At 51.0% G+C, this 23,280-nt stretch overlaps 1 protein-coding gene across 1 annotated transcript; it reads left to right on the top strand.

Annotated features, from left to right (window-relative positions):
* The first annotated feature begins 121 nt into the window (after window positions 1–121).
* Window positions 122–22,691, top strand: bard1 (BRCA1 associated RING domain 1). Its single transcript, XM_064329541.1, has 11 exons — window positions 122–348; window positions 545–601; window positions 1,639–1,787; window positions 3,148–4,238; window positions 6,092–6,172; window positions 7,930–8,102; window positions 12,576–12,702; window positions 13,554–13,686; window positions 16,289–16,381; window positions 19,403–19,500; window positions 22,107–22,691. Exons 1-11 carry the CDS (start codon window positions 251–253, stop codon window positions 22,440–22,442), a joined length of 2,436 nt encoding a protein of 811 aa, XP_064185611.1. The 5' UTR covers window positions 122–250; the 3' UTR covers window positions 22,443–22,691.
* Window positions 22,692–23,280: the final 589 nt, after the last annotated feature.

Here is a 23,280-nt window from a genome sequence, read left to right as displayed (position 1 = left end):
TAAAAAGCTAAGGATAAATATATATTATCCCACCACAACCATGAAAAATATTATAAGAAGCCGAGAAACGAGCTGGCTACTGTACGCTCACTTTTCAGGCAGACGACGATAATAAACCCCTCCCTTTCCTCCACTGCTGGCGGGAGATGCAAAAAAAAAAAACAAGTGGACATATTCGCCAGCTAAGTACGCGGATGTTTGCTAGCTGCTCTCACCAGAACCTGGAAGAAACATCAGCCGCTAGTTAATAATGGATCACGGTTCTGATGTTGATGAAAAAATGTGTGCCTGGACCAAAACTCGACAGGCAGTCGCCCAGTTCCGAGACCTTTTGCTCTGCGCGAAATGGTAACTTTTATTTGTTAGCTAGCTACTTCCTTGTTAGTAAACCAAGGCAGCACGACTGAGCTAATGACAGCAAGTTGCAGTTTGCTAAGGCCCTCCGCGATCTGTGCACGCAGTTTATTTAATGTATGAAAGTTTACATGACATAGCTAGCTATACTTGTTGACATGTGAATAATTTTTGTGTGTTGTCCTCGCAGTTCTAAACTCATGAGCGAACCTGTCTGCATTGGAGCTTGTGAACATATGTTTTGCAGGTAACTATCGATAAGTTAATGTTAAAATGATGTTAACTGTAATGTTTCTTAAATAATGTGCAGTGTGTTGTACCTAATTTTACGTAGATTAGCAAGATAAATAGCATGGCTTTAACAGAAACAACTAGTTGGCGATTGTCTGCTTATTATTTTCCCCGCGCACAACACGAAAAACTATCTAGCTTATAGCATTTTATTTGTAGTGATTAGAGGGACACACGATGAATTAACAGTGATCGCACAGAAAAAATGTGTGGATTGAGCGCTTTGTTTACAAGCTAACTTGCAAACGCTATACGATTGGTCACTTTCCTGGGATACGAGGCCAGCGCATATCCACGAACTAAAATGTTTTCTGTAAGACGTTTGATTGGTCGGGAATCACTGCGACAGTTCTTGCTCCCAATGCCAGCACTTTCTGACGTGACGTTATAATCACGCTCTGAACAGGATGACGCTATTGAAGGAACGTTTCTCGTTAGGGATCAGCAGAGGTTATCATTTTAAAAGGTTTTAGTCTGCCCATCTCCGAGCTAGGAATGAAACGTCCAGCCTTACAGGGTTTGGGGTAGAGACTGCCTTAAGGGAAAATTCTGTATTTTTGTTATTACAAGTAAAGGTAATTTGTGTTGAAATTGGAGCATTCCTATTCTTCAATAAAAATTGCGCAGACAAAATTTTTGTGGTCCTTTGTAATGAGTTTCAATAGCGTGTTAATAAGACTAACGTTTGCCGTTCCGTGTGTTAGTGTAACATTGTACTGGAGTTTGAATAATGCGGTGTTCTTGTCACTTGACCTGTGATTTTTTCTAGGGTTGTCAGGTTTACATGGGAATGCTGCTTGTGTTATAGCCACTTTGTTGTCACGTCACTCTGGATAAATCCAATCCTGTAATGTAATGTAATGTTAACAAAGGCTAAAATTTTCCAGTCTCACAAGTGTACAGTTATTCAGCTGCAACATTGACTGGATGTGTTATGTAATGTTGTGTACTTTGTGTTCAGCTTGTTTACACTTGTGCTTTTTGTCCCCATAGGGCCTGTGCAGGGTTGCACATAGGAAATGGCTGCTGTGTGTGCCATAGTCCAGCCTGGGTGAAAGACATTCAGGTCAACAGGCAGCTCAACAATATCACGCAGCTCTTCTGTGATCTGGACTCTCTCCTGAACCCTAAAGAGCTCTCAGGTACCCATGTGCTGATGTGGGGTGGGGGGGTGGGGGTGGGGGGGGGGTCGGCATGGGGGCATAAGGGCATAAGGGAATGGGGCGGGGGGGGCGGACAACTTTGGGAAGACATCAAATGCTCCCCCCAATATTATCATCTTGCATTGGGTGGTAATGCCACCCCTTACAATAAAATAGTGAAAATGAATGTTCAAAATGTAGCTGTGGAATTATGATTTAAGTTGATGCTAATGGGTTTTGAAAGGTCGACCTGCACTTTTAAATACCTGCTCTCATAATTGTACCATGTATAGTTGCAGCCCCGAGGCACACCTGAATAAATTATCTTGGGTGGCAGGTCTACGGTAGTGGAAAATCATGGTTGTTATGGTAAAACTCGAAGAAAATGCTTTGTGCGAGTGGCAAAGGTCCAGTGTGTGGGACCGATGTCCAGTGTTGTGCATGAAATACGGGTTTGACTGGCAGCCCTGCTGATTCTGCTGGCCACTGAACCGATGGCTGCTCCCTGTGCCGTGCGATTAGGGGATCCAGGGGCTGGAATTAAAATCGCCCCGCAGAGCTATTTTCTCTGAACTCAGGGTCGGGGGTGGGGGAGGGCGGGGGTGCGGAGGGAGGGGGGGGGGGGGGGGGGGCTGATGGCTGCCGTTATTCCATGCAATTAACCGCGGAGTTGTTTGGCACTGCGTGACTCGTCAGAGACAAAAGCGGGGTGATGATGTTGCCGTGCCCCGTGCCCCCCCCCTCGGCTGACCCGACCTTCTCGTGAGAGGCGGCGCGGTTCTGTTGGGGGGGGTCATCGAATTACAAAGAGGGAGCAATTAGAAACGTGGACACCCGACGTTCTGGCTTGCGCGCTGATGCATCGTGGGCCGCGGTGTGTCGCGCTGTGGGGGAAAAAAGCGGTCTGATTCAGAGAGTTCGTGCAGAGCAGAGTTCACGGCTCTTACTGGCTGCTTGATTACTTAATTATTTATTTATCTGTGTGGGCGGGAGGCTGGTCACTGAAATGTTACAAGAAACCACAATCTGTCAGCTAACAAGGCAGATCTAACTGCTTACACCAGGGCTGGTTCTAGGCATAGGCCATATAGGTGGTTGTGTAGGGGGGCATTAGTATGGGGGTGGGTGCCATAAGATTGGGAAAATGAAATTTTTGATCACGTACTGTGTGAAGACTTGTGTACATGGCTATTCACACAGGCTAACGGCTCACTCTCATGATTTGGAATCTATGCTAATCAGGAGAAATGAGGAATCCAGGCAGTACATACTGTATATAAACGGCCTCTCACAGCTCTGCTGTCCGATATTTTCTGTGTGAATCTGTGATTCTGAGGCTGTTTGATGTTGTCTGTTCCAGCCACGCCCCCCGCTGGCTCCTCCCCCCAGCCCGCTGACCGCGCTCTCCTGAAGAACCGGAAGAACGTGAAGATCTGGTTCAGCCCCCGTAGCCGCAAAGTCCGCTGCCGGATCGAGAGGGCCGGTGAGGGGGCGGCCCCGGGGGCCCGGGGGCCGCAGGAGGCCCCTCAGGAGCCGCCGTCGCCGCGGAGGGACGGGAGAGACCTGTCCGTCTACAACTTTAACTCCTCCTCCCAGGACTCGGGCTCCTCCCCCCAGCGCGGCGGTGGTGGCGATGGCGGAGGTGGCGGGGGGAAGAAACGGGCGGCGAGGAGGAAGAGGAAACGCCCTCAAAACGGCGCGAGCCCCACCACGCGCCGGCAGTCCAAGATGGCCGACAAGCGGGAGAAGCTGGCCGCCATCAACAAGGAGTGGGGGATCGACCAGGAGCGGGCCGTCCCAGGGGAGGGGGGGCCGGAGGGGGGAGACGAGGGTCGGAGCAGAGACCCGCCCAGCAGGAAGGTGTCCTTCCAAATTGGGGGGGCTGTCCCCGATGCTCTGGATGCCCCCCCGCAGCATCCTCCACAGGGCGACGGTCTCCCGCAGACCCCCAATGGGAGCGCTTCAGAGGCGCGTCCCGCTAGTGAGGGGGGGCCTGCCGCAGATGAGGCTGCGCCCGTCCCGAACCCAAACGTTAGCCCCGCCCGGCTAAGGAAGCCGAGCGCAAAGACCGCCCCCCCGGCCGAGCCCTCGCCGAAGAGGGCGGAGTCGTCCTCAGCCCGTCGGTCCTCCAAGAGAGCCTTGCCACCAGAGGGCGCCCAACCCGAGAGCACCCCGAAGAGGCGCAGGGCTTCCCCGGGCCGAGGGAGCCGTTCGGGGGCCGTGGGCCCGGCGCGGCCCACCCCCCCCTCAGCCCGTCCCGGCCCTGATGTGGGGAGCCCCGCCCGGAGGTCTCCGAAAAACCAGGGGAACCCGTCAGGCTCGCCCCGAACGCCAGGGAGGGGGTCCCCGGGTGGCCCCGCCCTGCTCAGGGGCCGGCTGTCTCAGGGGAGCCCCGCCTACCTGAAGAGGAACCATAAAGGGGAAACGCCTTTACACCTGGCGGCCATAAAGGTACAGCAGGCTGGAAATTAGCTCTTAGTCAGACCTTTACCTGAGGGCCTTCCCTTCAGCTGCTCTGCGTTCTCACACCAGCGTGTGCTCTCAATTCATTTATATAATTATGTATGTGCTCTCTGCTGCCGCCCTGTAGGCCTCTGCCTATAGTCATAAATCACAACCGTTGCTCTGTAATAAGAAGCTGTATAGACTTAATAGATGAGAAGAGGTTATTGCAGTGTTGCAGAGCATTGGCTGGTGTCATAGGTGGAGCTCATAGCTGAAAATAACGTCCTCTGGTTTTTGTCATTTTAAAGAAGACTTGAGAATGTGATGGTAAATTTGTGGTGACAGAAGCAGATCAGAATGCATGCTGTGCTGTCTGTGGCTGTGCTCAGACTGTGATTGTTTTAAATGGCTTGCGTTTAGTTAGGCTACTGGCATTCAGCATACGCACTTGTCCACTTTTTTTGTTGTTGACATTTACATTGCATCCATTATATACTGAATCAATTGAGGTTCAGCACCTTGTGCAAGGGTACAACAGCAGGGTACTACCTGGGAATTGAACCTGCAACCTGTAGGTTACAGGTTACCTGTTCCTTACACATTATACTACACACTGCCACCCTCACGTCTGTGTAATTGCTCATTCATCCCCAGCAGTGATGCCTGTGATGGAAACAGGCTTAAAACAAGGCCTACAGACACGAGCATAATCCCTTCTCCCCCCCCCCCCGCCTTTGAAATTCAATAACTCACTGTGACGGGAGCTAAGGAATGGGGCTGTCAATCAAATCCGCCTGTAGATTTTTGGCCTGTCGGGGTCTAGTGTGCTGTGTCTGTGTGGTGCTGTGTCTGTGCCCGTGCTGTGTCTGTAGTGTGCTATGTCTGTGTAAGTAGCGTGCTGTATCTGAGTCAGTAGTGTGCTGTGTCTGTGCTGGTGGCTTGCTGTGTCTGTGTGGTGCTGTGTCTGTGCCCGTGCTGTGTCTGTAGTGTGCTATGTCTGTGTAAGTAGCGTGCTCTATCTGTGTCAGTAGCGTGCAATGTCTGTGCTGGTGGCTTGCTGTGTCTGTGTGGTGCTGTGTCTGTGCCCGTGCTGTGTCTGTAGTGTGCTATGTCTGTGTAAGTAGCGTGCTCTATCTGTGTCAGTAGCGTGCAATGTCTGTGCTGGTGGCTTGCTGTGTCTGTGCTGGTGGTGTGCTGCGTTAGTGCTGGTGGTGTACTGTGTCTGTGCTGGTGGTGTGTTGTGTCTGTGCTGGTGGTGCGCTGTGTCTGTGCTGGTGGTGCGCTGTGTCTGTGCTGGTGGTGCGCTGTGTCTGTGCTGGTGGTGTGCTGTGTCTGTGCTGGTGGTGTGCTGTGTCCGTGCTAGTGGTGTGTCTGTGTCTGTGCTGGTGTCTTGCTGTGTCCGTGCTGGTGGTGTGCTGTGTCTGTGCTGGGGCTTAGACTGGCCTGTCAGAGTGCTTCTGCTGGTGCTTCGCTTGTCGGCTGGTGCTGTGCTGAATGTGCTGGATAGCTTGCTGTGTCGTGCTGTGCTGGATGGTGTGCTGTTCTGTGCCGTGTAGTGTCTGTGTCTGTGCTGTGTGCTGTGTCTGTGCTGTGCTGCTGTGTCGTGCTGGTGGTGTCTGTGTCCGTGCTGTGTGTGTCTGTGTCGTGCTGGTGTCTTGCTGTGTCGCTGGTGGTGCGTGTCGGCTGGTGGTCGTGTCTGTGTGCGTGTCTGTGCTGGTGGTGTGCTGTGTCTGTGCTAGTGGTGTGCTGTGTCTGTGCTGGTGGTGTGTCTGTGTCTGTGCTGGTGGCTTGCTGTGTCTGTGTCAGTAGTGCACTGTGTCTGAGTTTTGATGGCGCTCCGTTCGCCGTTCTCTCTGCAGGGAGACGTGGCGGCCGTGAAGGAGCTTCGGGATCAAGGAGCCGACCCCAACCTTAAAGACCATGCCGGCTGGACCCCGCTGGTAGGTTGCAACCCCCACCCCCACCCGGCCCCCCATCACAATCGCCAATTAATCGGCCCCTTTATGTCTTAGCAGGACAGAAATGGATCGCCATTGCTTATCGGGCATCCTAGCATCCAGGCTGTCTTGCAGAGGTGCTTTTCTTACACATTAGCCTCTGACGTGACTGGATGTTGACCGAAGCCATTCTGGTTGAATAAATCGTTTAGGTGGGGGGGGAAAATTGCACCGGTCCCCCTGGTAATCAGTCATGCAATCTCCTGATCGCAGAGCCGTTTTCTCAACCGCTACATCACACACTGCCAGCCCTGTCCCCCGTGGTGAAAAGCAGCTTCGATCAATTACAGTATGTGCACGTGATTCGGCTCCATATGAGCACGTATGGGGGGGGGGGGGGGGGGTCGGCGTCTTAAAAACGACGCCTGTCAGCGATGCACTTCTGTGAGCGTGTACCCTGGAGTGGCTGAGGTTCAGCTGGAACGGATAAAATCTTTAAATTCCTGGTCTCATTCACCTATCACACACCCCCCTCCCCCCGGTACCCCCAGTACCCCCCATGCTTTGTAAGTTGTGGTTGGTTAGCCTCCCCTGCGTGTTGCGCTGTTTCAGGAAGTCCTCCTTCGGTGAGTGCGTTTGACCTCAGCGCCGGGGCGGAGCCATTATGGCTCTTCTGTCGGTCCTTAAAACACCATTCGTATTGATGTGAGATTATGCAACTCGCTCCTGTCCATTAGCCCGCTGCCGTGGTTACTTCACGGGCGGATTAGCCGCTCTCCTTTCCTTTTCACCGGCGCCCGAAAGATGCCTGCCGGCTACATACAGAAAAATACAACAGGTCGAATTTGAGAGACATTTCGAGTGTCCTTTTGTGCTGTGTGCGCTTCTTAAAAAGCGCAGGCTTCAGGGAGAGGGGGCAGTGCAGAGGTGCGCTTCTCCAGGAGAAAAGACGCGTGTTTTGAGAGCCCTTCAGATGTTGTGCTTTTACACACAGCCGGAAAAGCACAGGTTTCGGGTAGAGGGGGCGGTGCAGAGGTACGCTTCTCCATTACATTACATTACAGGCATTCGGCAGACGCTCTTATCCAGAGCGACGTACAGCAAAGTGTGTAACCACAACCAGGAACAAGTGTGACGAAAACCCTAGAGAGAAGTACCGGTCCAAGTGCAGGGAACAACCGCATAGTTCAACTTGGACCCTGAAGGTTTAAACTGCTTAACACTAACACAAACAGGAACAGCAACAACGCAGTCTATGCAAAAATACAAGCAGTAGTTAAGACGAGTGCATTAAATAAGTCACCTACGAAACAGCTACCGAGTTACAACCCTAAGCTTACAGTCATTACATTACATTACATTACATTACATTCATTTAGCAGACGCTTTTATCCAAAGCGACGTACAAAAAGTGCATTTTCATGATCGTAGACAACTGCTGAACACGGGTTCAGTAAGGTACAATTACTTATTTTGTAAAGCTATTTCTAGCCGAGAACAAAGAACACTATCCTGGTCTAACATCTGCAAAGCCAAACTAGGCAGAAGAATAAGCTAGAGTATTAGGACAAATACAATTTACCAAGAAGTGCAGGGATGGGGCAACATGTAACAAGTGACAGTCAAACTTCTCCAGGTGAAAAGACGTGTAACTGGGTTAGGAAGCCATTTTGAGTGCCCTTCAGACTGCGATTTCACACGCAGACGCTCAGAAAAGGCTTCCAGGCTTCCTCAGCAGCGCTGTGTTTTTGTCCTTTCAGCACGAGGCGTGCAACCTGGGACACCTGGGCGTGGTGGAGGCGCTGCTCCAGCAGGGGGCGCTGCTGAACACGCCGGGTTACCATAACGACTCCCCGCTGCACGACGCGGTGCGGAACGGGCACGCGGCCGTCGCCCGGCTGCTGCTGGAGCACGGCGCCTCGCGGGACGTTCTGTGAGTACCCCCCCCCCCCCCCAAACCCTCCACCGCCCCCTCCCCAGCCGCCGCTCCAGAGTCACCCCAAAAAACCCTCCCTCCCTACCCTCACGAAGCCTGAAAAACAAAAACTGTTCTTTTAACTTAAAATGCATGATCAATATATTCATCCATTATCTACTGTATACCCGCTTATCCTAGGCAGGATCACGGGGGTGGGGCTGGGTGCTGGGTTCTGAGTACTGGAGCCTATCTCAGAATGCATTGGGTGAGAGGCAGGAATACACCCTGGAAAGATCGCCAATCTATCACCAATCCACACCATTCACTCACACACACTCTCATACCTATGGGCAATTTGGAGTCTTCAGTTCGCAGGCGGCGCTGCTGCATTTTAAAAAGGTTATGCCGTGGGCTTTCGGCCTGGTTTATTCCAAATTGGCACAGTGTCCTGCCCAGCACGGCCCGCTCTGTACCCTCGAGCCCCTGGTCCAGTCGACGCAGGCTGGCGTTCTCTTCCGCTTAATGCAGTACAGCGCAACGCAAACCCTTGGCTGATTAGCAAAAAAGGCAGGGACAGGTGCATCTTGGGTAGAGTCTCTTGGTTCTGTCATCTCCCCTCGTGCCCTGCGTTGTCATGGCTACAGTGATGGCACCATCCCACTGTTGTCAGGATGGCAGAAACCCCGCCCATTTTCCAAACTGAAGGGCCCACCTCCTCCTGACCCTCTTTGGACAACCTTGTTTCCTTCTGATTTTCCTTTTGTGATGTTATAGGTGCGTCTGTGCGAAGGCAGTTTGTTTGTGTGGTTATATTTGCCATCGTTTACAGAAGTAAATGCGCTTATTGATTATAAACGGGCCTTCTGTTTCGTCTAGGTGACCTCACAGTGTTGCATTCATAACTCTGTTGTTTTCCTTGTCTGTGAATGGCTCTCGATAAGAGCGTCTGCTAAGTGATTGTAATGTAATGAGATGGTCTTTAAGGTAGTGAGTCTTATCGCTACATTGTGGAGACCAGTGTCCATCTGTAGTCTGTTTAAAATTCACAAGCCTTTCAGAAAGCTTAGCATTTGATACAGCCTGCTTTAAAGAATGGTTCCCCTGGCCCTGGGTATCGGTGATGCTGAAGACCAGTCCCTTACAAATGTCACACAGAGAGGCCTGCATCATTATTGAAGTTACATTGCTGCAATGTTTATTGGCTGATGGAGCATGATGTCACAGGTGCCGCCCCTTCTGTGACACCATTCTGTGGTACAGCCAGGCTGAAGTAAATGCACATCAGCTGCGCTGCCCGTGAAGTCCAAACTGCAGGGAGGCGTAGTTTGGCCCAGACGAGACGGTGCGTTTCAGACTGACCGAGCTGTCCCTTTCTGGGGGGACTGCAGCACTGAGCGCGTGCGGGGGGCGGATCGATCCGCAGGCTGGCCGGGGAGGGGGGGGGTGTTAGATGGTGAATCAGATGAACCGCAGCGGGGGGCCTAGCCAGCGCTCAGAGCTTCATGCATGCGGGGTAGCTGGGCCAGACGGACGTGTGCTAACTCGAGCCGACAGATGAGCGCTGGGGAAGAACGGAGGAGTCTTCAGCCAGAGCGCCAGGGCCTGGAGGCGGCTCACCTTTTTACCGCCTCCTCTTCTTCCCCTCCTTCACCCTCCTCCCTCCTCCACCCTACTCCTCCTCCTTCACTCTCCTACTCCTCCTCACTTCTCCTGCTGCCTCCACCCTCCTCCTCCTGGCTCCTCCCTCTGCCTCCCTCCTACTCCTCCTCCACCCTCCTCCTCCTCCCTCTTCTTCCTGCTCCTCCTCCTACTCCCTCCTCCCTCCTTCTCCTCTCGCCTCCTCCCTCTTTCTCCTCCTCCTACTCCTACTCCTCCTCCTTCACCCTCCTGCTCCTCCTCCTCGCTTCTCCTCCACGTTTCGATTCCTAAGAAATTGATTCGTACGTGTGCATGAAATGCCCTGGAGATAGGTTTTATAAATGGCATGTGGTTCCACCCCCCCCCCCCCTCCTCTCCCGACAGTGTCGATGTGCATTTGTTTCTCAGCTACAGGACGGGCAGGTTACTGGAAGGGGCGAAAACGCAAAATGGTGCCGGGAATTTTAGATGAGGTGAAAAGCACTTAAGTTGTATTCCACAACAGCCACTCAGTGCGTTTGAGCACTAAACACTAAGGCTGCATGTAATGGGACTGAAGCTGTCTGCGTGTTGGTAGAAAGGAAAGAACACTGATCTACAAACAGGGGCGACATAGCTCAGGAGGTAAGACCGATTGTCTGGCAGTCGGAGGGTTGCCGGTTCAAACCCCGCCCTGGGCGTGTCGAAGTGTCCTTGAGCAAGACACCTAACCCCTAACTGCTCTGGTGAATGAGAGGCATCAATTGTAAAGCGCTTTTGGATAAAAGCGCTATATAAATGCAGTCCATTTAGCGTTTACCAACAGGGCTCCACGCTGTGGCTGAGCTTTAGCTGAGCAGGTGAAACCACTGCCGCTTGTCTCTAGTTTTAGAGTATTTAGAGGTTCACAAAAGCGCTCGAGGTGATTGGAGTAAATCCTAAAGTGGGTGTGTTCCCCGTTGCAAAGTTAAATAAAAAGAAACATATGGACAACCTGTACGGAAGACATGATGAACACAGCCTTTCAGTTATTTGTATTCTTGAATATTTTGTGGTATGGTTACACAAGTAAATTTATTTTAATGCTCAAATGAGGTCATTTATACCTCCATACATATTTGTAATATTTATTTTCTTTCAAATTTCTAACAGTATTAAGTGATGTTATTCAGGCTGGGATCTGTCTAATCCTAGGTCTCTACTTTCGCTTTCAAACCTGGGCACCTGGTAATTATTATTATTATTATGTACAGTACCCGGAGAGGTCACCTGTTTTAGCATCCGTGTTGATAAATGAATACATTTCCCCTCTATGTTCTATCTCTATTGAGCAGATAGCCTGATTGCTTAACTTCCCCAACCCCCATCTCCAACACACACACACACACACACACACACACACACTCTGTCTCTCTCTCTCACACACACACACACACACACACTCTTTCTCTCTCTCACACACACACACACACACACACACACACCCCACAATGTGACTGCTAGCACATCTCACTTACATTTTCCATCTGTTTTGCCTTTTTGCCGAGAGTGTTTTTTATTTGTGTGTATGGAGGGGGTTTGTCAGCTTTTGGTAAGGGTTGGGGGGTGGTGGCGGGAGGGGGACGGGGGGGCTCATGAATTCAAATGAAATATTTTATGGCCCAGTGGACCTGTTAATTGTGCCCCAGGTGCTATCGCAGTGCCAGCTCTTAATCTCCACGCCCAAACTGCTCCGTTTCCTTTTTTTATTTATTTTATTTTTTTTAAATAAAAAAAATATTATTTTTAATTAACCGCTTGACGTGGCCCTGGCGTCGCTCGCCGCTTCGCTCTGGAGCAGACGGCGGCTCGGAGGCGGGGACCCCTGCGGTTACCACGGCTACGCGCCCCTGCTCGGCCTGCGGGACGCACCCGGGCACTCGCACGCCCGTCACGGCGAATCGGACTCGAAAGGCGCGGAGAGAAACCCCCCCCCCCCCCCCCCAACCCCCCGCACGTGCCGTGAGGTCGACGCGCGTCCCCGAGAGCGCACCGTTACAAAGGGTCGCGCTGCGTGCGGATTGGCCGATCTCGGAGCTCACGGGAAACGGGTGCAGCCGCACAAGTGCCCTTTTTTTTTTTTATCGCCGTGGAAACGGTTCCCGCTCTTTTTTCGGAATTGCAGATTCGCATGGCGGCGTTTTTGTGTTGCGTTATCGCTAGCTGAAGCCCGCCTGTGCCCGGGAGCTCGGGGGGGCTTAGCGCTTTAGCGTTTGCTCTCTTCTGATTGGCTCGACGCGTGCGGTTTTACTCAACGCAAGGCACGCTGCCTGCCACAGGTGAACCTGCGAGTGCTGCAGCCGGAGCGTATCAGCTGCCTGGAAGACTCGCAACCCTGGAAAAAAAGAAAAACTCTTAATCCCACCCTACGCTCACGGTGCAACCAGTTTGTACACTTCCACTATGGATTCTGCTACTTGTAGCTGAGCCTCAAAACTAGCAGTGTGTCTGATTGAGACCTAACACATTAAGCCATGTATGAGGATCCACTGCAATGGACATGTGTGTATATATGGTAGGAAATGGCTGCCGTGGCATCAGAGGTATACTTTTGGTTGTTAAATCGCTAGTGTTTTCCGTGGCATTGAACTTGGAGTCTTTGTGCTCGGTGAGGTTTATGACTGAACACGCCGGGTGACTCTTACTCAGATGGCCTGCGGTTTGAATGCCCTCCATATTCAAACAGCTGCTTATTTACTGGAGAAGCTCGGTTAAGTGCCCTGCTCAAGTTACCATAGCTACTCTCAGGATTCACTTGTACGGCGTTCAGGTTGCATGTCCTTATTGTCCCTCATTTAATCCGCGCCATGACTTGATTTTTTTTCATCGCAGAAACACGTTTGGACTGCGCCCGGTGGATTACGCGGAAACGGCGGAAATGCAGGCAGTTCTTCGGGCGCCCTCTGAAGGACCCCGCCCCCTCAGGACCCCACTCAGCCCCACAGCCAGTCTGACCAAGGTACACCACGTTCTCCCCAGCCAGCTCATACCAAGGAACGGGTGCTTTAGATCACCTCTGGCTATGAACCCTTTTGATGTGTGAGATCACCCGTCAGAATGATCGGAATGTTCTTAACTGAACATTCTAATGCTGATGTCACAATCACTACTGGTAACTGAAAGCAACTGAGCTCTAGAACACTGGCTTGGAATTCTGAAGAAACAGTCCAGAAAACCTACTCTTCAAAGGGTTAAGGAGACGCGTGTTTTAATGAGTAGTGTTTTTATTTTATTTTTATGAAAAGCTTGTGCAGTCCTCTGATGCCTTTGAGCTGGCGTCTCTTTTCCACACTACGGACCACTGACTGCTATAGCCGAGCTAGCACCGATTAGACCAATTAGCCTACGGGCACTTGGCATTTTTGCATCAGTAATCGAAGGAACCCTAATCAAATTAAACCCCCCTTACCCCTGGCAGCCGCTGCGGACTCTGAGACTTAATCGGGGCGGGGACATAATCCAGCCTCAGTACTCTGACGTCTCTGCTATAGACCTGGTGCCTCGCTCGTGGCGATAACCTTTTACTGAGTGAAGGGTTTACAGGTTTTTCCTGAAAAACCAATCTCGTGTAGTGTCGACTTTCGGTCTGACGCTGTGAAGGAGGCAGGTGATGGGATTACGACCTGGAGCGTGTGTCAGAAGCAGGGCCCGGTTTGGAGGCTGATGTATTGTGTGGATAATCCGTTTTTGTAAGCTGTCCGGGGCAGGCCTCGTCAGAGTGAGAGCAGGGGGGGGTGGGGGGTAGGGTGCAGGGGGGGTTATTTTGATTTTCGGTTCGGCGCTGTGACGTGTGTCCCCCTCCCGTCCCAGGTGCCGGGCGGCCCACAGAGGGATGGGGCGGTGGCGTTCCTGGCCAGTAAGCTGACCGCGCCCCAGAGAAACCAGCTGACCAAACTGGGCCGGCTCCTCGGAGGGCAACGCGCGGACTCCTTCTCCTCCTCAGGTACCGGACCCCCTGGAGGAGCCCAGGAATGCGCTCGTCAGGGGAGCAGCCTGTGGATAGCACCTCCTCCTGCACCTCCTGTAGCACCTCCATCTAGATGGTTGGATTCCCCAGAGAAGCTCTCGCTGTACATTACCCATCACCCCACACACACGCAAACACGCACTGTACTGACATCATCAGGCTCTGGGAATGGGTGAGACAGTGCAGACCTCTAACTTAATCACGTGACACAAAGCGAAGCCAAAGTTTAAAGGATGAGCCAGATTATTGTGATGAGGTATGCCATGCAAGCCTTTCTGTCCTTTACAATCTGGGAGTTGTGACATATTTTGTGTGTGTATCGTTAGATGGGCTTTGCTGATGTGTTTCCAGTTGGGTTGCGATCTGATTGGCTCATGTTGTCTTCTGCATCGAACAAATTGTCCGTATTACTTTTTCTTCATTTCTTGCAGTGTGGGTGCATGTACAGTACATGTGGTCTGGTCAGAGTTGTTCGCTTAGTCTATCCACAGGAGATAAACTGGAATTAGTATTTCCCCCAAAACCACATTCAGATAAAGAGATGTTAGACTTGCAAATAGTCTTTGGCCGCATTTCCTGTCATTTAAAGAATTGCAAAATCTTCCTTTAATAAAGAGGTTTGTTTTATTTGCTTCACATCCACCATTAAAATGACTGCAGAGCATGGTGGACGGTGGACTTCGCAGAAATGGGCGTTATTTGACCGTATTGGTTGTTCCGCAGTGCTGTGGAACGATTGGAAGCAATCTCTCAAAACACGACTCCTGAATCCATTCCGATAGCGATAATAAGGGAAACTGGATTGCTTTTTATCCAGGAGGTTTTGTTCAACAGCTTTTTGGGGCGTTTCGCCTAACTCAACTTGTGGAGGGATGGGAAGACTCTTCCTCGAGTATGAAAATGGTAAATGGACTGCATTTATATAGCGCTTTTATCCAAAGCGCTTTACAATTGAGGCCTCTCATTCGCCAGAGCAGTTAGGGGTTAGGTGTCTTGCTCAAGGACACTTCAACACGCCCAGAGCGGGGTTTGAACCGGCAACCCTCCGACTGCCAGACAATCGGTCTTACCTCCTGAGCTATGTCGCCCCGCCCATGTAATCCCATCATGAAGCTAAAGAAATAACCTGCGTTCATCTCCGTTTGAAAGAAATCATTTTAATGAGCGATGGGTCTTCTCAAACGAAAGCCATTGTTCAGTAAACGTGTGCATGTGGTCATAGGAAGAAGATGGCTTTTTTCCATCTGCAAGAACAAAAAAAAAAAACAAAGAAGTCTCCTGTTTAGGTTAAAACACAGAGCAGTAACCAGCTCAAATTCTGACATCTATTTAGATATATATATATATTTTTTTTAAAAAACAAGGATTGAACAATACACAGGAGACCACAGAATGAATTGTGTGGTTTTACCCCTAGATCCATGCACAACGCAGTGGTGAGTGTGAAACATGCTGCTGGCCATTAGAGACTGCAGTAACACTCTCATTCACTCAGTGGCCAGACATATGTTCTGCTGTCCGATGAGGTTCTGCCATCGACGGGGTCTGATTGGTCCAGGCGGTTTCCCATTCGATCCGGAGCGTTCGGGGACGCCGGTCAGAATGAGGAATGAACGGCTTGCTCGCGTCTCACGAGCTAAAAGGTTATTTTGATTGATTCGCCCGTTCGTCGATTTAAACGTGTAGGGCGTCGCGTGTCAGATGAATCGTATTGACGAAAATGAAGGTAATGGACCGAATACGACAGGTTTTGTGCTTATTACTCTTAACGTTATAGCAAGTGCGGCATTTAAAGTTATATATGTAATACTGACGGTAATTTGTTTTAGCATGGAGAGACACTGAGAGCAGGGAAGTGTGTTGAATGTACGACAAAATTAGAAAGGAAAATTAAGTAGTACAATTTAAAAAAATAAATAAACTCTAAAACTAAATATATAATAATTTAAAATAGCAACTTAAAAGACAGAATAAAATGAATGTAGTTAAAATTGACAAACACATTTTAAAACATTAACTTAAAACACTCAAAATTCAGGCTATTACCAAAGTATTTATCATCGTTCTGAATTTGTTTAGAGACACTGAAGTATTTAGTTTCAAGGTTGGCTGTAAGGAGTTCCCGGTATCCGGAGCACAGAATTTAAAAGGAGTCATTCCCACATTTGATTTGACCCGAGGAAACTGAAGTGGCAGCCAAACCTGAGAGTGTGCCTTATGCATACCGATTTTTCCAGTTTGGAAGCTGTGAAAGATGGAGGCAGTATTTATTTGTAGAGGTGCTTTGTAGCTGAACAGACACCACTGAATATTTCTCCAATGCGGTGGCCAGCCAGCTCCCTGGTAAAGAATACAGTGAAGGGCGCAATAAGCATCACCTGTAATGAACCTGATGGTAAACAGCACACAGTAACCTCGAGTGTGAGGTGGGTACATGCCTCTATATAACAGGTCCCCCATAGTCCAAGACAAGTAGTGTGTGTGTGTGTGTCTGTGATCATCTTTTGGAAGCTGTGTGTGCTACATTTAAAAGTGGGGGGTCTCTTTTTAAATGCAGCTGTTTCCTCCCCCCTCCCAGTGACCCACGTCGTCGTTCCGGAGGGTCCCATGCCCACCACCCTGTCCTGTCTCCGAGGGGTCCTGAGCGGCTGCTGGGTCCTCCGGTTCTCCTGTAAGTCCCCCAAATTTTTTGTACTCCCTCCGCTTCGCAGCTTGCCTGTGTGCCAGAGCTGGGACACATTCTCAATTAAAGCAAAGCCCCTCAGTAATTCTGCAGAAGCGCTGAAGTTTTAAGGGCCTGGTTTACTATGACCTTTAGCATGTGCAAATCCTTTTAGGACACGCAAAAACCAATAACACGACCGCTGGTTGGTCACGGTATTTGTTTTTGCACCAATCATTGGTTGTGTTATTAGTTTTGCGTGTGATGAAAGGTTTTTGCTCATGCTGAAGGTCTTAGTGAAACAGGCCCTAAGCGTCGCTGTAGAGGTGCGCTGATTCTGATCAGGGTCGGCCATCTTTGTTCTGTGGCCAGAGCCCAATTAGCTATTGGAAACATCAACTGAAGGCACAAACAAGTGCTCTTAAAGAGAGATGGGAGAGTTTCTCACGGAAAGAAGATTAAAGCAGGAATATTGGCTGGGGGAATATCTAGCTAATGCATTTGTGAGGGCCATTGATTTGTTCTTGGCACCTTAGACTTAAAAGTTTCCCTGACTTGTGAATTCTTGTAAACTTTTTATCAGGAAACGTAATGGAGGTTCTTGGAACTCTCGTGCTAATTGAGTTGTTAAAAGTTGTTTTTTTTTTCAGAGACAAGCCCTAGGTGGCCTTAATGTCTGTTATTGCTTTTATTTTTCTCTGGTTTGTTGATTTCTTAAAAAAACAAAAGAATAACAGATGGGCTGGGCGTTTCTCTTTTATATGCTTGGCGTCGTCTCCGTTTCTTGAAAGGATTTTGTGACAGGCAGGTCTAACACACATACACACAAACACACTCACACACACACGTGCATGCACGCACACGCTCACACACGCGCATGCATGCATACACTCACACACGTACGCACGCACACACACACACACACACACACACACACACCTCCTCACACCCACCCACCCACACACCCATACTCACGCACACACACGCACACATGCGCATGCACACACACAAACACACACACACACACTCACACACACCTCCTCACACCCACCCACACACCCACACAGCACACACACACACACACACACACACACACACACACACACCCACACACCCACACACACACAAACACACACACACACACTCACACACACCTCCTCACACCCACACACACACCCACACCCACTCACGCACACACACACACACACACACACTCACTTCATTGTCCCAGATTGGGAACCTCTCATTGACTGTTCAGGACAGAGAAGATTGGGGCGAGGCGGCTCTTTGAATGGGCTTTGTGTGATATATCCGCTGGGGAGCTGGTGCCATGCAGAAACGAATCAATAAGGAGAAACCGGAGAGTTCTAAGCTCTCCAATTTCCCTGCAAATTGAGTGTGTCTATATTATCAGGAGCGGGGCTTGCCTTGAACAGAGTCGACTGGTTGGCGATAAACAATGCGCTTTTAAGCAGCTGTCTGGCTCGCCGTGTCTGGGTGATACGCTGGAAAGAACAGACCCTCGCTGGCCTTTGTGCATGTCTGGACAGGAGTGCGTTTAATTCTGCTCTGTCTTGTCTTCATGGTCCGTGAGCACTCGACAAGGTTCCTCACACCCAGTCAGTCTTTCTCGGTCTCTCTCTCTCTCTCCCTGTCTGCGTCTCTCTCTCTCTCTCTATCGCTCTCCTCCCCCCTGTCACTCTCTCTCCCTCCCTGAATCTCTCTCTTGCTCTCCCATCTCTCTCTTTCTGTCTCTCTCTCTCTTTCCCCCCATCTCTCTCTCTCCTTCCCTCCCTGTCTCTCTCTCTCACCCTCCCTCCGCCCCCTGTTTCCTCCCCCCCCCCCCCTCCCTCCCTGGCTCTATCACCGTGGACACATCACGCCCGCTTGGCAGCGCTGAGGCCGGCCCGCTCTGCTCAAATCTAATTAAGAGATATGCTAATGGGGGCCTGCCACTCCGCTGACGAGCTGGCCCTATCATCCGCGGACAGGAGCCGGATTAGCCCCGGTGCACCGAGCGGGCCGGTGGGGCTGGGGGCGCTGTCGAGGGGGACCTGGGGGGGGGTGTGACGGGAGCTGGATTAGCCCTGATACCGCGGCCTGCTGGCGAGGGCTCTTCAGAGGGCTGACGCTGTCAAGGGGGACTGGGAAGGGGGGGGAGGGAGGGAGTAATTGCAGCTAATGACCACCACCGAGGCGAATTTGGAATTTGCGACGGTACAGCTCTCGAGTGGGGGGGTGGGGGGGGGTGGGGGGGGACTCGGTTCTGTGGAGATGTGGGCGGGGTTTTCCGACGGCACCCGAGGGGGGGGGAATCCTCTCGTAACGGGGGGAACGCCGCGCGGGTAATTCCTGTTTTAGTTCCGCTCCTGAGGAGCTGTGGCACCTGCGGAAAGCTCACGTGGAGAGCGCGGTTTTGCTGCCGCGAACGTTAGCGGTGATCCTTCCGGGGGGTGGGGGGGGGGGAGACGTTTAGTAGCCCGATCGCTTTGCCGAATTTGCGTCCAGATCGCGGTTCTCCCACAAAGCGTTTCTACTTCTGTTTTCCGTGAGTGACGCAGGGGGGTGGGCGGGCGGGCGTGCAGTGACATTAATTTTAATTAGGCTTGGGTAATGCCTTGCGCTGAGCGCATGCATTAGCTACCGGTGATAAGTGATGTGAAGTACGCATCTGGCAGGAAGTGCGGGTTAAATATAGGAAAGCACTGGCCTTGTTATGCCTGTTTGTTTGTTTGTACCCACAAATAGCAGATTTAGTTCTGCTCTGCACAGAAATGTTCCTTATATTGTACGCAGGTGTGGCCTTCATTTTACAGTGATTCATGTTTAAAGGAGACAAGGCAGTTTTATCCCCAATCGTAAATGAGCACCATTTAAGTCCGTTCTCCCCCAAATCATGAATATAATGTTGTCAGAGGCCGTTGTGCTAGATTTGAACCCACAACCTTCTTGCTCTGAGGCGACAGTGCTACCCACTGCGCCACCATTCCGCCCTGTGGTCTCAGTTTGCTGCCGGTTCTCTCTCCTCAGGGGTGGAGGCGTGTCTGAAGGCGGAGGGCTGGGTGGAGGAGAGCGGGTTCGAGGCCGGGGAGGGCCCACAGCGCAGCCGCATCAACCGAGACAACCTGGTGAGTGCGGGGGGGGGGGGTCTGTGACCAGCAGGGGGCAGCGGAGAGACTGCCAAGATTTGATCTCGGCATATGAATCTGCGACTCACTCCCTGTGGCTGGCTGCCAAAACTCAGAGCCATTCCACGGGCTGGCTCGTTTTTAGCAAACCTCCTCAGTCCCAGGAGACTTAAAAAAAAAAAAAAAAAAAAAAACGAAATTTCCGCTAATACTCTTCTCCTCAAACGCTTCCCATCGCATCGTCCCGTACGGCTCCGTCCCGCCGGCGAAGGAGGTTTTTATTACTTCTTCGGGTCTCGGCCGGGGCTGGCTTACACGCTCTCGCACACTCCCGAGGGCGAGGGTCCCGCATTAAAGCAATGAACCTCTACCTCGCTAACTCTGGAGAGTTCCCATTTACAGAGGACGGGGGGAGAGAGAGAGAGAGAGAGAGAGAGAGAGAGAGAGAGAAAAAAAAAACAATTTTCTAAATTGGTGTACTCAATGAAAAGCTCCTCTCAGCTTAATAAATTGCCGGAGTTAATGCACTTCCTGCCTCGCGAAGCTCGTGTTCAGGTTTCCCAGGTGACTCGAAAAGACAGCGGCGATGCGGAATGTAGCTGAAGGGGGGGCCCTAGGCCAGGGGCGTCTGCGGAGTGGAATTCCCAGGGGGCCGCAGTGTCTGCAGGTTCGTCTGGTTTCCTTTCAATCGGCTGCCAATTAAGTCCCTGAGAACGAGGAGGGTGGATTACCTAGCCAATCAGGGGCTTAAAATGACCCACCGGCGCTGAGAACACCCTGAATACCAGCGCACACTGCGGCCCTCCTGGACTGGGGTTTGGACAGCTAAGGACTGGGCCTTTAAGCTGGAAGGCTGCAGGATCAGACCTCCTAAGGGCGTTGCTGGTGTCCCCTTCCCTAAGCCGAAGTGCTTCAGTAAACATTCAGCAGCATGTATGTATGACAGTTGCTATGACCAAAAAAAAAAAAACTCACGGAAATTTGGACGAGAACGTCGACTGTGTTCATTGACTTAAAAGCCACCAGTTGGTGCAGATTGCTGAGCGTGATGGCCCATAGACACACTGAATGGAGGGTGATGATGATGATGATGATGATGAGGATGATGATGATGATGAAGCTGCTGGGGGGGCTCCTTCGGGTAAGACGCCACGCTGTCTGTGTTTAAGAGGAAGGACCGCAGATGTTCACTCTCTCACACGCAGCAGCAGTGGGGTTTGCGCTCGAACGCAGCTGTGGTTGCTGGTAATTGGACCGTCCAAATTAGGCTGGGAATTGGATATGTACAGCCCCACACTGGGAGCCAAATATCTACAAAAATAATAATTAAAATTTTTATAAAAAATGTAAAAAAAGTAAGATGATGAGTCATTACAGTGTTACCTCATATTGTACCTGGAATTTTCCAGATGCCCAAAAGAGTTATTTCTACTGTACTGGCAAAAAAAAATGTGTTGTGAAAATTGTGAAATCAAGAGAAATGTTACGCAAATTAAAAGCTTTCCCTCGTCCAATCGGGAGCCGCGCCTTATTTGACGGACAGTGCACTGTCTTGCCTTGAACCTCCCCCGGTCAGTACCTGGACCGGCATTTGAAGGGGTTGACATTATTCACGGTCGCCAAAGGGGAACCGTCAGGCAAGCCTGCCCGAGCCCCAGGGCACCCTGGGTAATCAGATCCACGAGCCTGCATGCGCCACCGCCCTTAACCTAGCTTAGCGCTGTGGTTCCAGCCTGATGCCCTGGGCCCATTACCGCTGGATGAGGTCGCCCTGGCTCTCCTGTAAGCCTGCAGTAATGAACACGTCTAATCCCAAGCAGCTTCCCCCCCCCCCCCAGAACGCCCTCCACAACCACCCTCCACGACCGCACCTGAACCCCCATCCACAAACCACCCCTCCACAACCTGCCCCTCCACTGGCTTAGCCCCCATCACCTTTTTTTTAAAGCTCTTGATGAATTCCGTCTGCTTGTTCCAGGGGGTCTTGTCACCTAGTCTCCTGGGTTTTGAGGATTGGGTGGGCGATAGCAGAGTGTTGGGTCGGGGTGGGGGGGGATTCAGGAAGTGTTCTAATTTTCTTGTTTTTCTCGGTTTGGCCGTTTTTGTGCTTCTCGGGGTTCTTGTCAGGGTGTCTGAGGAATTAAGACGGAGGCCAGGCGTACTGACCCCTGGTCCTCAGACTGATGTCAATGCATTTATTTACACAGTTAATAAGAGCAGAGTGAAAATCACATGTTGGTGGTGATTCTGCTGTTAGTCTAACATGGTGTTCTCTGTCTGTTCCCATCTCTCTCTTCCCTTCACTGCCCTCCTCCACCATATCCCTCTTTCACTCTTATTTTCTTGTTACCTCCATCACTTTTTTCTCTCTTTTTCCCCTATTCTCCCTCCTGTCCTCATTCACTGGCCTGTTTTTGCTCTCTTCCTGTCTCTCCACTCTTCCTCTCTCTCTTTCCCTATCCCTCTCTCTCTTTCTTCCCTCTCTCACTCCCATACAAACACACGCATGCTTGCGCATGCGCACACTTCCACACATGCACACACACACACACACACACGCTCTCTCACTCACACACACTCTCTCACTCACACACACACACACACAGCTCCCCCAGCTCTTCGACGGCTGCTTCTTCTTCTTCCTCGGGTCCTTCCGGAACCCCTCCAGGGAGGAGCTGCTGCAGCTGGCCAAGGAGGGCGGGGGGCAGGTGTTGGCGCGGCAACCCAAACCCGACAGCGACGTGACGCAGACCCTCGCCGCCGCCGCCTACCACGCCCCGCCGGGCTCCGACCAATCGCTGTGCACCCAGTACATCCTCTATGACGCCCGGGGCCCCTACCGGCCCCCCAGGGTCCGCCTGGGCAAGGTGTGGTCGGCCCCCGCCTCCTGGCTGCTGGACTGCGTCGCCAGCTTCCAGCTCCTCCCCGTACCTGAGCTCTAGCTCTCCGCGTGCCGTGCCACGCCCACAGCGCTTACCTGGTTACCGCGGGATACGGGAACACCAACATCAACCACTGGGTGGATGGGACTCTGGGTCACACTGCACCTCTGGTTTCCATTGCAACCAACGCCCGGATTCTTGGTCTTTTTTTTCTGCATAGTATTGAGTGGCTTTTGGAAGGACTGAAAGTATTTTAGTGTGGCAGGAAATAAATAAAAAAATAAATAAATAAAAGCGGTTGTGTAAGAATGCTGGCACTCGGTGTGGATTCTTTAATTGCTGGGAGTAAATCTTCGGGACAGTTTAGTGTTTGAGTGGGTACCTGAGACCACAATCAAAGGAGCTTTTCAAAAGCTGTCCTTCCAGCACTTCAGGGAGGAGTGTGAGAGAGAGAGCAGGGCCAGGAGCTTCCGCTTTGTGTTTGATGGTTCAGACGTGTTTGCAATTTCAGTCCACTTTTGAAGCGCTGCCATGGACCGGTTCAAATACACCGTTTGAAAATTTAAAAAACGGAAAAGCTTTGAACATCGCTTTCTTTTGTACAGGTGTTGAATGTGACACTCGCATCAAATTAATTTATAGTCGGTAAGACCGGTGAAACGTGCATGTTTTTGCAAGTTCATATGCAATAAGTACAGTAGCTGTTTATTGTTGTTTAGTTGTGTGCTGTCTGGTACTGTTATCCTCAGGAAAGATTGACTCTGCTTGCGATGACCTTTAGTTTATAACCGCTTGAGAGTCTATTTCCTGAGCTGACAAACAAATGAGCGTGTGGTTTGTTTTTGAATATAAACTGCCATTCAGTCCCCATTGTCGTATATCCGAGGGAAGGCTTTTA

This window comes from Anguilla rostrata, chromosome 3 (genome assembly GCF_018555375.3).
Source record: "Anguilla rostrata isolate EN2019 chromosome 3, ASM1855537v3, whole genome shotgun sequence".
NCBI classification, from domain to species: Eukaryota; Metazoa; Chordata; class Actinopteri; order Anguilliformes; family Anguillidae; genus Anguilla; species Anguilla rostrata.
The sequence above is the reverse complement of the archived record's forward strand: the minus strand, read 5'-3'. Positions and strand labels throughout refer to the sequence as shown.

What these genes read in the sequence shown, in the direction of transcription:
- bard1 (XM_064329541.1), top strand. Translation starts at nt 251, where the DNA reads ATGGATCACGGTTCTGATGTTGATGAAAAAATGTGTGCCTGGACCAAA. An exon ending in TGTGAACATATGTTTTGCAG is followed by an intron (nt 602 to 1,638) that starts GTAACTATCGAT and finishes TTGTCCCCATAG; the next exon opens with GGCCTGTGCAGGGTTGCACA. An exon ending in GGACTCCTTCTCCTCCTCAG is followed by an intron (nt 13,687 to 16,288) that starts GTACCGGACCCC and finishes CCCCCCTCCCAG; the next exon opens with TGACCCACGTCGTCGTTCCG.